The sequence below is a fragment of the Berghia stephanieae genome, chromosome 1, assembly GCF_034508935.2.
Source record: "Berghia stephanieae isolate SIO BIC M18660-M18661 chromosome 1, UCSD_Bste_1.3, whole genome shotgun sequence".
Taxonomy (NCBI): domain Eukaryota; kingdom Metazoa; phylum Mollusca; class Gastropoda; order Nudibranchia; family Aeolidiidae; genus Berghia; species Berghia stephanieae.
This window is the reverse complement of record NC_088360.1, coordinates 55,315,127-55,328,944: the sequence shown is the minus strand read 5'-3', so window position 1 is coordinate 55,328,944 and position 13,818 is coordinate 55,315,127. Positions and strand designations below refer to the sequence as shown.

The 13,818-nt window shown below is 33.6% G+C and overlaps 1 protein-coding gene across 1 annotated transcript in view; it reads right to left on the bottom strand.

The window, feature by feature from the left end:
* Positions 1–3,033: 3,033 nt before the first annotated feature.
* The window catches only part of LOC144977907 (sprouty-related, EVH1 domain-containing protein 2-like), a 51,212-nt gene continuing 40,427 nt past the window's right edge, over positions 3,034–13,818 (bottom strand). Inside the window, exons 3-5 of the mRNA XM_078923323.1 lie at positions 8,078–8,246; positions 7,343–7,389; positions 3,034–5,704 (exon numbers count right to left, since the gene is read on the bottom strand). Coding sequence (XP_078779449.1) covers positions 4,220–5,704; positions 7,343–7,389; positions 8,078–8,246 — 1,701 coding nt within the window. The 3' untranslated portion in view covers positions 3,034–4,219. The remainder of the gene's footprint in view (positions 5,705–7,342; positions 7,390–8,077; positions 8,247–13,818) is intronic.

Genomic DNA, 13,818 nt, shown 5'->3' with positions numbered 1-13,818 from the left:
AGAGAGAGAGAAAGAGAAGAGAGAGAGAGAGAGAGAGAGAGAGAGAGAGAGAGAGAGAGAGAGAGAGAGAGAGAGAGAGAGAAGAGAGAAAGAGAGAGGAGAGAGAGAGAGAGAGAAAGAAGAGAGAGAGAGAGAGAGAGAGAGAGAGAGAGAGAGAGAGAGAGAGAGAGAGAGAGAGAGAGAGAGAGAGAGAGAGAGAGAGAGGATACAACAAAGTAAAGAAATAAAGAAATTTGTTGGGTTTTTTTAAGGATAGAAGATTCAGAAAGTGAATTTTTATTCAAACAAAAATATTATGCTCTTCTTTTGTCCAGTCATTGAATAATTTATGTAGATACTCCACATCATACATCACATTCTAAATCGTGTCAGAATCACAACCAGCCTAATATTGTGTGTTAATTCAATTTACTAACCAGAGTACATAAACACACCAAAAAAAAATTAAATATGGATAAAGTCACTTCATTTGAAAAAAGTTTTTACTGATACAAATTCCCCCCCCCCCCCCCCCCCCCCCCCCCCCCCAAAAAAAAAAAAAAAAAAAAAAAAAAAAAAAAAAAATAATATATATCACAAAAACTAATTTTATAAACAAATCATACACAAATAAAACAGAATATTTTCGCCTTCATAAAAGAAAGAATAAAAACATTTATCTTCCATGACCTTAGATAGCACCATACACAAGGAACAAAGCTATAAAAGTAAAATTGTAATATACACGACAATCAGATTGAACAGAACACCTGGAAAAGGGTAGAAAATGACCCCAAGTCAACATTGGTGAGAATAAAAAAGCCAGAATATCACTTTACACGGGCTGCATAGGAAGCAGTTAAAGCAGATAAACGTTACAAATTCTTATGACAATCAATTCACACACATCATGTACACTTTTCACTTAAAATGAATAAAGAGCACAGAGCCCTTAACTTTAAAGCCATATTAACTGATTAAGAAAAAAACATAAAATAATTATTAGTAGATAGAAATAAATTTTATGTATCAATTACATATTCCGATCTCTTTATAAGGATAAGACGAGAGTTGATATGTTTTTTCGTACCATTTAAATGACATTAAACGAGAGTAATAATGCAGTTCTTTGGCACTCATATACATTCAATTTAAACGATTCAAAATGTATATCCTCTTTCTGGAACCACACATGACCTCATTTGCATTTTCTCCGACTTCACAGGACATATCTTAATTAACTAATCAGTTCGGAGAGGAAATATATACCATATTCCCGACTAGAATTCCACTTTTTTAAAAACTTGAATGAGAGGTTCTTGGATTCCTGATTGGAAACAGATGAAACTAAAGACAAACAGCATGAGACTGTCAGACATAAAGAGAGTATTAAAAAATAATGGGTTGGTGTGGGGAGATAAATATTGCCAAGCGTGGATGCTATTGATTTTTCTTTGTTTGCTTGATTTGTTTTTAAGGAATTTTACAGCGCTTGCAACACTTTAAGATCATTTCAGCACCAGTAGAAAAGAAAATGATAAAAAATAAATATATTCAGATCTAGCAATCAAGTGGCAAAGAAAATGAATGACAAAGAGGATGAGTTTAACAGAGATTAAACTCCAAGAGTGATATCCTTAAGAGCTAGTCTGAAACCACCTACGATTCCAAAGCTGATAAATCTGCAGGATCTACATTATTAAGAGAGACATGCCCATGTTAACAAAATAAAAATTATTATCAAAAACCTATTACTGGCATAACTTATATGATGGAGAGAAAAAGAAAAAACAACAAAAAACATCCAACCAGTTGTCTCTTTAAGAAAAAGATTCCGGTAAGGGCCCTGGCAAAACCAAATGGTCCCATTCCAGATCAGATGACACAAAGCCACATGGCAAGAACAAATAATTTAGTCGAATAGAAGAGATTGAGAGGCTGTGGACCAATGAAAACTCCATTGGCCCAGTTGAATCCACATTCCTGCTCCCCTGGAGGAAATTTCACTCACCTTGACGCTATTGAAAATCAAAACCCTATGAACGAAATACACACGATACATTCACTCCAACATGTAACATAGAAATTGTATGAGATTTAAATAGCACCAAAATTCTAAGACCAACATTGGCACAGTGAATTTACTAAATGCTCTTTAAAAAAAAATTACTATTAAGAATATAATACGAAAAAAATAAATAGATTTGAAAAAAGCCTCCTATTCTATACTAATCTTGAGAAAGACTGTGAAAACTCTCATATTTTCAGTCATCAACAAGCATTTGAAAAAGGATATGAAGAACAAAAAGCCAGCCTCATTAACAACCTCACACTGCGCCTTATTATATAATACTTCTCCCTGAAATTTTGCTCAATATATATACTTAAAATATATATCTGTATATTTATATATATATATATACCTTTATCATGATTATAACAAACAACATGGTACAATTATAATAATTGTTATAATTTCACATTAGATTTCTCCTTCAACTTGCAGCATGACGATGGTTTCTCAAGAAAAAATTCACATTGTCATCATCCCTGCTGACATGCATAGGCAATCGGAAACAAACGCAAGGTGTAGCACAACGAATGAGTGAATGAATAAAATAATGAATGAATGATTTAATGAAAGAATGAATGAATGATTTTACGTTTCAACTAAAATCCATAGCCGTTAAGGCAGTGATATTGAAAAGTGTCTCCTCCTGGTCCTGCCTCCTCTTTGATAATAATTCCATTCAACTACGAATCATGAGGTTTGAAATCCATGATGACCTTAAAAGTTATTGTTTATATCATTGATGGTATTGGTGATTCAAAAGAATTTAATCCAAGAAAAATCTCCTTTAACTTATATTGTTTAAAAAAATCAAATCCACCATAAATTTCATTCAAGCTGACCTATATAATGATAAGAATAAACAATATTTTCTTTTAAAGAAAAATAAAGAGGCTACATCTGCCGGTTGAAGTTTACTGATTTGCACCTTACCAAGAAAACTAAGTTTCAAGAAAGAAAATATTCAGGGCAATCTTGTTCTGTTGTTATTGTTATGGTTTATTCAGTTTTATTATAGAAAGGCAATGAAAAATATCATATGACCATGGAGAATGTGGTGACAACTCTACTACAATAAATCGGATATTTAGGTTGTGTTTTTAAATCATTAATTATAAGCACAAGCAATTTGTACAAAATTAAATACAGAAGATTTCATTTCTAATTATACTTGAACACAGGGGGTGTCAGCCAAGTTTTACACTAATTAGACAGAAACATATCATAAATTTAGAACCAAAACTATACCAAGTAACCAAACACAAATTGGAGGACCTGAGAGCAAAATTGATTGAGTTGTGAAACAAAAAAAAAGAAAAGCAGAAATTGACCATCATCACAGGAAAAAAAAAACGGTGGAAACAATTTTTATCACAATAATAATCATAACAAATGCATTCAAATAACGATTATGACTATTTTCCAGTCATCTTCAATCTCATTGTGAGAACTGTAGACTTAACTATCAAACTATCCTATAAGTATAAGATAATTTCCTTTTTTTTTTTTTGACATGAAAAGGTCTTAACCTTAAGCAAACAAGATCTTTTACTGAAGTGTCGAAAACGAAATTTAGAATGAAAGCAAAAAATGATGCTTTGTCATTCTCATGACTCATACAAGAAAATTTGTTCGCATACGTTAAAATCGAAAATGTCTAGGATAGTGAGAGATAAAATGGACATTATTTTTCCATTTCAATTAAAAGTGATTATGGAAAAATGAACATTTGAAAAACTGTGTAGTTTGCATACATTTATTTCTAGTCTGTTAGAAATATTAATTGTCTATCAACATTTTGTGATGGAAAAATAGTTTTTGAAATAAAATTTTCAAATGAGATTTGAAAAAAAATTTTTAAAGCCAAGGATCACAAGTTTTACACTTAAAACAAACCTATATTAACAACGATGGCTGACACCCTTGAACAACCACACTTTCATCATTAAATTGAAATGTCTAGATCATTTTATTTTCTTGTGTTTAAAAGTGTATGTCTGCAGAGATTAAAATGTATTGAATACTGAGTGCTATTGAATGTTTCTGTATCTATATGGGTCTGGATGAAGGAGAGAGAAGGAAATGGATAATTATTACAATAGTTATCAATTGCTATTCTGTCACTATGTATTTGTTATATTGAGTAAAATTAAAACTATTGTTATTTCATCATGCTGCCTTGTGCCGCCCACCGCAGAGACCACACTGAGTCCCACAGTAGTGACAGGCCTTGAGAGGAGGATAGCACCATAAGCAAGGGAAAAGCAGTGACAGGAGGCTGAGGGCCGTCCACCGCTTGCATTGATTAGGATCACCGGGGGCACAGGAGCACGGGTGCCGATATTCGCCGTCCGCGTCTGCCAGGCAATGGTACATAAGGCAGGTGGCGCATGTTACACACGACACACACTCCATGCACCGCACCACCGAATCAGGGGCATCCTCGCAAGAGCCCCGCAAATTATCGTCCAAGGAAAACACTTCACGGCAATGTTTGCACTGAGCTTGAGAGGAAACAAGGCGAGAACGGGCACCTGGGGGCCCGGAATTAGATATAGAAGATAAGTCTGTTTCAATACCGCCAACACCACTACTACCGCTTAAAATGCCACTTGTCGTGCTACTGGTACTAACACCCATGCTTTTACTCTTGGCTTTGTTTTTGATTGGAAGAGGGGGGTTGGACTGAGAAAGGGTTGTTGTAATCACGTGGTGAGGGTGGTAAGGATGTTGGTAGGCGGTCGTGGAGGATGGCAACGCTTGTTTTGTTTTTGTTGTGATGCTGCGCTGGGTCGGTGGCTTCTGAGCCGGTTCTAAATTGGGGTAGCTGTATTCATGTGGTGCTCCTACTTTATTTTTATTGAATATGACATAAGATTCCTCCTTGTAACAGTCTCTATGTTCTGAATCAAGTGCCACCTCATAGTCAAGAAGACCCTGATCTGATTTGCCACTAATGGAGGATGAAGGTCCATAGCACGACGATGAACGTACCCAAATCTCCTCATGACCTGAACTGCTGTCAAAACTAGATTTGTTCTCACTACTTTTTTCACTTATAATTGGAGAACTGGGGAAGTTCGAGGGTTGGATAAACTGTTGATTTTGTTGTTGCTGCAACTGAAATTGTTGTTGTTGAGGTTTATGATGGAGATGATGATGACGAGGTTGCTGCTGATGTATTTGTTGATGATGATGTTGCTGTTGTTGTTGTTGATGCTGTTGACGTTGTTGTTGATGCTGTAAAATTGCATGTCTATGAGATGAATGAGGTTGATCATGATGAGGATGACGATGGGACATGATACTACCACAACCATTTGTATGAACATTTCTCAAGGGCGGTGATGTTGTTGTCCTTTGATGTTTTTGTGACGAAGATGATGAAGACGATGATGGAGAAGATGAAGAATAATATATTTGATGAAGATGCGGATGTTTGTGTATCAACGACGCCGGTGAATGCTGCTGTTGTTTTTGATGTAAAAGTTGATGCTGTTGTTGTGCGGCAAAGTTAAATGGGTCGTTGTTATTGTTGTTGTTGCTATTATAGGGTGACTGAGGCGAGTTGGTCCCTGGACTGCTTGTTGTGGTGGAGGTGGTGGAGGCTGAATGTGAAGAGCTGTCTTTTCTAACGAGTGGCAGCTCCATATACTGGATGGAGTAAATGAAAAGAAAAAAAGATTTGAACCTTTAAACTTGTTGCATATATTCATTCAATGTAACATTTGAAGACATAGCAAGTCAATAATAGAAAAGAGTTTTATTTATTTTGTTTGTTTGAAAAAGGGGGATAGAAATGTAGAGGATAAGGGGGAGTTTTATTCAAAACCATTTTTAAAAGTAAATATAATTAATCATATTAAAGGACGTCAGGCAAATAAGGGGGTGAAAGGGTCTACTTCTATTTAAACTTGTAGCAAAGATTTCAACAGCATGAGATATCGATATCCATGTGGATGGCGTCAATTGTAGAACGTCCCTCTCATGGCCAGGCAGATATGTCATAGCAGTCAGGTCGTGGGTTTGATTCGGACTCCCCAATGCCGTAAAAGTTTTTATTATCTATCACTGCTGATGGTGACAAAAAGTGAAAAAGCAGGAAAATGTTGAACGATTGCCTTTAAGCCCCATTTTTACTGCACGAAACCCCACTTTTAGAGCAATTGATATCATTGATACTCTAGCTAACTTCTGGACAGTTGTAAACTGCACCTGTGTGTTCCACCACACATCAACTCTCTCATTGCTAGCACATTGTTTCGAGAAAATGTAATTTTTAAAAGGAGGAAATTCCTGCTCTGGACTCCAAAATCGCGGATTTCTACGGATCCGAGGAAAACCATCAGCACTGATCTATTGTCTTCTGGCACTTTTCAACTCACTTCATTTCTTGTAAGGTGAGTGCTCTATCAAATGAATACTCTCTTGTGTTATATATTGATCTTATCTAAATATTTCTTGTAAGTATCTTTTTGTGTCTGTATCGAGAAGTCCATCATATCTATTTCAAAATATTTTCAAAAAGTATTTCGGGTATACTGACCACACATTTATATCTACACAAGTTTATTTTAACTCTCTCCTTACCAGTGCTATTTTTAGGTTTTCCCCTGAAACTTCATTCCCGCCCAACACAAAAATATACTTTTTTTAAACTCAGTCACAAAAGCAATAAGCCTTCACGCTTTATATGATTTTGTTCAGCCAAAGAAGCTGTATGACAAATAGTCCATTTTGTGATGTACAAAAGAAATCAGAACAAGAAAAATCTTTGCTGTATCGTAACGATTTTCCTATGGTTGATGAAAAGAGGGATAAACAAGCATTTTGTTTCTTTTTTTTTTTCTTTAATATGAACCTTTTACTTTTATGATTAATTTTTTTTTAAAATACTTTTTTTCATTCAGAGGACATAATTGTGCATTGCTAAATCCCTTGACCAAAATGACAGATATTGTTCTGGGGGCAGTCAGGATTTGACACACACATACCACACCCTCACACACCGACCCCTAGCACATCCAACAGTTGATGGGTCTGATCTGGTGGACAGGACTGGAGTAGATAGGCTATCCTAAGTGTAGAAAGCAATTGCTACTCTCTGTTAAATGCAACAGAAACTATGGTAACCTCAGGCTCCATGGACCTCGAGGACTACAATCTGCCGTTGGAATATTTGTTTTAGAATATGGTTTATATCTAATAATCAATTCGTTAGGTGAGAGATATCTTAATGATCTTTGTTTAATTTTGTCCACACAATGAATTCACATAAACAAATAGATTTACCGAAAATATTCCTTCCTCTCTGTCGACCACAACCTCATTATGAAAACCTGCAAAGAAATCAAAAAGAAAAGATAAAAGAAAAATGTAGATAAAAAAAATAATTGAGTTCCTTTTTAAAAAAATGAAATGAACAAAACAATTTATGCTAGAGCCCTAAGGCAAAAATCAGTGATCACTCCAATGGGACAAACAATTTTTATTGTTGGGATTTAAATTTATAAAATAATCGCAAATATTTAATTCTGTAAAACTCTTTACTTTCATTTTCATTTTATTTTTTCAAGTAAAAGAATAATGACCAGATAGGGATATTGAAGTAATTCCATTGTGTAGACATACCATATCAACAAGAATTGTCAATATTGTCTAATCAAGCAAAATGCGTTTTAATCTATGTGAACTTATTTGCAGGTCTGGTAATCCAAATTGTTATCATCATCATGATCATGATCATCATCATCATTATTATTATTAAATTGTTATCATTATTATTATTATCATCATCATCATCCTTATCATTATCACCATCACCATTCGCCCCTTTTTTTTTTTTTTTTATTTTCACTATTGGTTGCATAGGTATTTTTTCCTTAATCATTAAGCAGAAAAAGTCACTAAATGCAATAGGCAAGTAGCGTTCAATCTAAACATATGGTAATAAAACATTATATATTCCTGAAATCACCTTTATCGGTTTATATATTTTAAAAATTATAATGTGTTTTTATAAAGTACCTCTATTGAGATCAGCCACCGCGAGTCGGATAGCCTGGTCAAAAGACTCCGCGTCCTCGGACCGCTCAAAGGAAAGACCAAACTTTTTCTCATCCGTTTTCCAGTGGTGGAATTTAGGATTCACCTTTGTGTATTGGATGTCTTTCTTCAACCTACAATTTAATATTACCTGCAAATGGGGAAAAAAAGAAAGAAAAATAAAGAAATAAATGGTTTTAAAATTATGTTGTAAAAGAAAGGAAAAAAAAAGAGAGAAAAAAGCTGGTTGATGACAAATTAAAGAGGTTGTTTAGTATTCCAACATGGCGATGATATGAATAGGGAGAATTTATTCCAGAACACAGAACTGTCACGTGCAACAAATAAAAACGTATATTATCCTCACAAAAAAAAAACATCTAAATTTCCGGGTGGGTGGGGGATGGGATCTTTTTCAACCCAAAAAGCATAATTTCCATCATTATTAAATATGAATTGTAACTTTAAAATGCTTGCGGATTGATGCATGGGTAAAGTATCAAAATGACTGCAGACATTTTGGACCACTCAAAAAAGCCTGGAAACAAGTTACAATTTACAGAGACGCCAACTTAAAATTGTGCTCACATGAATTTCAGACATCGTTCGGTAGACTTTCATTTGAGAAAATCTTATCTATTTAGAACTATAAGGTAGGTAAACACAATGTCCAATACCACCCCAAATCTCCAAAACCTCAAATGGCTGTGGTTGTAATAGTTGCGGTGATGATGGTTGTAGTTGTAGTGGTAATGATGCGGTTGTGGTAGTGGTATTTGTAGTACTAGTGTTTCAGAAAATGATGATGTGGAGGTGGTGGTGGTTGTAGTAGTAGTAGTAGTAGTAGTAGTAGTAGTAGTAGTAGTAGTAGTAGTAGTAGTAGTAGTAGTAGTAGTAGTAGTAGTAGTAGTAGTCGTAGTAGTAGTAATAGTAGTAGAAGTAATAGTAGTAGAAGTAATAGTAGTAGAAGTAGTAGTAGTAGTAGTAGTAATAGTAGTAATAGTAGTAGTAGTAATAGTAGTAATAGTATAGTAGTAGTAGTAGTAGTAGTAGATAGTAGTAGTAGTAGTATAGTAGTAAAAAGTAATAGTAAGAGAAGTAATAGTAGTAGTAGTAATAGTAGTAGTAGTAATAGTAGTAGTAGTAATAGTAGTATAGTAGTATAGTAGTAGTAGTAGTAGTAGTAGTAGTAGAGTAGTAGTAGTAAAGTAGTAGTAGTAGTAAGTAGTAATATAGTAGTAGTAGAAGTAGTATAGTAGTAGTAAGTAGTAGTAGTAGTAGTAAGTAGTAGATAATAGTAGTAGTAGTAGTAGTAGTAGTAGTAGTAGTAGTAGTATAGTAGTAGTATAGTAGTAGTAGTAATAGTAGTAGTAGTAAAGTAATAGTAAGAGAAGTATATAGTAGTAGTAATATAGTAGTAGTAATAATATATAATAGTAGTATAGTAGTAGTAGTAGAGTAGTAGTATAGTATAAGTAGATATAGTAAGTAGTAGTATATAGTATAGTAGTAATAGTAGAATATAGTTTAGTAGTATGTAGTATAGTAGTAGTAGTAGTAGTAGTAGTAGATAGTATCGTAAGTAGTAGTAGTAGTAGTAGTAGTAGTAGTAGTAGTAGTAGTAGTAGTAGTAGTAGTAGTAGTAGTAGTAGTAGTAGTAGTAGTAGTCAATGTGGCCAATCTGAAAAAAAAAAATTTAAAAGAGATTCCTAGCTGTTGTCCAAAATTTACAATTTTAAAATGGTTTTGAAGGGATATAGAGATACATTTTGGAGCCAAATCAGTAAAAGAAGGATATTTTAAATTTTACACTAAAAGTTTGGATTGAAAACGCCAGATTTTCAAGAATTGTGATGCACTAACTAATCTTTCAAAAAGACAAGATATGCTCTAAATGTTTTGTTTTTTCAAAATTCTACTGGTACACAGGGCGAGACATAAAACCGTTAAGTGCTGGTAACAGTTTTCGGAAGAGGGGATCTCCGAGTTTAAAGTAGCAAGGGGGGAAAAAAGGACAAAATGTCTTTCAGGCATTGGACCATATTAAACTGGTTTTATGATTCCTAGAATGTATCTCTAGATCACAGCGAAATGGAGGGCAAAACGGCAAGATTGGTATTTTACAACTCAAGATACATCCTGCTTCTCATAACCTATCAATATACCTTTTCTCTTTTCGTTTTTTTTTCCCCTCAAATTATTTGTTTTCTTTCTGCCTATTTTTGTAAATTTTGTCATTCACATATATTTTGGACATATTGATTTACAAAATACAAAATTGCTTACTGGTTCGAACGTGTGTAATTAATTGTTTCTGCAATCATTATAAGTGTAATTCAATTCACTCGCTCAAATATGTAACGAAAGTTTTCTTTCCTTTCTAAAACACCCGCAATAATAAATTAATGTTTAAAAAGTTGAAGATATCTTGTATGTTCCCATCACATTAATCCCTAGTAAAACAGCATTAAAAAAATATATTAAAATAATAAAAATAAAATCTATATTGATATACATCAATCCCGGGGTTTTTGTTCGTTTAAAAAAAATCAAAATTAAGAGACAAGTTTATATTAGATCAATCGCACCAATAAGGCAGAGCAAGATAATGTCTGAGATCTATGTACCATAATAAATCGACATGATTTTGGAAATGATTGTAACTCAATCAAAAACATTACAAGATTTCAGGCCTCGTCAGACCTCGGAGTAATCAGTCACATTAATTCTATATCTTTAGAAAAAAAGAGTGTTGTTGTTGTTGTTATTATTATTATCATTATAAGTATCATCATTAAGAATAATAATAATAATAATAATAATAATAATAATAATAATAATAATAATAATAATAATAATAATAATAATAATAATAATAATAATAATAATAATAATTATAATAATAATAGTAGTAGTAGTATCATCATCATCATGATTATTATCATTACTATTATTATTATTATCATCATCATCATCATCATCATTATTATTATTATTATTATTATTCTTATTATTATTATTATTATTACTATCATTATTATTATCATTACTATTATCATTACTATTAACCTAATCACCATCATCATCATCATTATCATAACCATCAGTCATCATAAATTAAAGGTCATATCAGCTATTGAGACACCGGAAAGAGGCCCATTTTCACATAGAGTGCACTTGAAGTATTCGCTGCTTTAATTCTTCACCTCATGCATATCGCAAACACACAAAAAACCGTTGAATATGGTGTTTAAATCTCTCCTAACATTCAAGAGCCTGCCATGTCTCCCGTCAAACAATGGATGACCCATTTAGCCAATTATTTATCCCTCATAATCAGTCTTTCAATATCAAGAAAAGATTAGGCGATCGCAGAGTCTGTCAATATTTCTTGCACAATTTATAATCGAATATGGTTTTCACATTTTAAATGTTGACATCATGGCCGTCCTGGACAAAACTGAAAGAACACACAAGTATCAAGTAGAAAGACCTTTTTTAAAATTATTAATCTATCGAGATGACGATCGTTTTGACACGTCAAAAAGTGCCAGATCTGAGACTAAAATGACACTTCAGATTTCAGAATTTTTGACATGTTTGGGTCAGCATGTTAATTTGATTATTATGTGAAAAATAAGTTTTCTGGCCACTATAAAAACAACAAACACACAAAAAAGTATAGTATAAATTTTTCGGCGCCGGTAGAAATCTTTATGTTGTTTTCAATGCTCTAAAATAGGTCATTATCAATTTTCTACCTTTTATTTGAGGATTCATCTCTCCCAAAAAAGCACTTGAAACATATTCACGAGCCAGGGGATTTTTTAATCTAAACAACGCAGAAAAGCTTACTATTTACTGGCTTTAAGGTGCACATATTTGCAGGTCTGATAATAGAATGCAGTCATGGGCTTATTTAAAATTGTTGTAATGAAGTATATTTTGCTTTGGTTTGAGAGTATTTTCCTCAGTACAATTAGCCCATAACAATTTGGGTTATCAGACCTGCAGATAAGGACAAGTCGGCTCGAAGGTTTGGAAAAAGGCAATATTGCTGTTTGTTTTATTTTTTGTTTTGTTTTTAAAATATAATTTATTTATCTTGTGGGTTTTTTTTTCACTATTTCCTTTTTTTTTAATTTATTACTTGCTTGGGTTTTTGCTTCAACTGCCATTTTAAGTGTCATTGGCAGAATCATTGCTACTCAAAAATTATTCATGAGTTGAATTTCACAAATCGCTCCCCATGAAACTTGCAAAATCACAGATTTAGCTTATCTATGAAAGAAAGAAAGGAAGAAAGAGAAAGATTGGATTAAAAAAACAAAAACATTTTAAAATATGGTGCTCGTACACAAAAGAAAGAAATAAACAAAAACAGGGATTTCAATATCACACATTTCACACAAAAAATTTCCATTTTGGGATGCAATAAAGTATTATTATTATTATTATTATTATTATTATTATTATTATTATTATCATTATCATTATTAACAGAGTATGTACGCTCAACTGAATCATGCCCCTCACTTGATATTATTTACTTGGTTGTCATTAGTTGCCCCATAAACACAAACCTTTCAAGTGGGAAGGCGGTCTCGTTGAAAGTGAATGATGAATGTACCGAGGGCAACAAAGGTTCATCCAACGAGGTACAAAACATTTTCAAAAGATATTGCAATACTAACTACATTGCAAAAGAAATCAGGGGTGGGCGTGTGAGGGTGTGTGTGTGGGGGGGGGGGGGGGGGGCGACGCTGAGATCAAATTTGATCAACTCCCAGAAATCCAAGGTGAATCTCTTCACAAGTTTGATGATCTGTATTAGAAAGAACGAAATTTACGTCACTCAGCTCATTGTTACTGTTTTTAGACAGCCATTTTGGTGATCTGAGTAAATTATATCAATCAGACCAAAAACGTTCAAGGTTACATAAAGATTTGTGTGTTGTGGCTACGTTATATCCGGCTGGCAAATTTTGTAAGCATTATACCTAAACGCATATAATGCCAACATTTTAGATACACAGTCATATCTACTAAAAACGCCTGACCCAAAAGGTTGCACGCTATTCTTATTATCCTTTTAATGACACAGAAACTGGGATAAACCTTGAAATCTAAAGGCGGTGTGGTTTGAATTACTTTCATACTCTTGCAAGTTAAATTGAAATTAATCTCGCAACGTTATCTATTGGAGGGGGGGGGGGGGGGTTCTAAAATGAAATTTGATGTCATTTCAACGCTAGTCAGAGACGCCAACTTTAAATTTGGCTCACTGGAATTTCAGACACCACTCGGAGGAATTTCCGCACACAAGAAAAGGGAATTGGGATGGTATTTGGCATTGTTTACATATTGTATAGTTCTAAATAGTAGTTGTAGTAGTAGTAGTAGTAGTGATTGTGATGGTGTGGTGGTTGTAGTAGTGGTAGTGATGATGATATGATGGTGGCGGTCGTAGTAGTGGTAGTGGTGATGATGTGGTGGTGGTGGTGTAGTAGTAGTGGTGGTAGTAATTATTATTATAATCCTTAGAATACTTTGTTCAGAGAGATGTTATGAATATTGGTCAATGGATAAAATTAACATGTGAATTGAATTGATAATGATGTGGTGTTGGTGTTTGTAGTAGTGATGGTTGTTTTAGTAGTGCAAGTAATGATGATGTAGTGGTGGTGGTTGTAGTAGTGATAGTGATAATGATGTGGTATTGT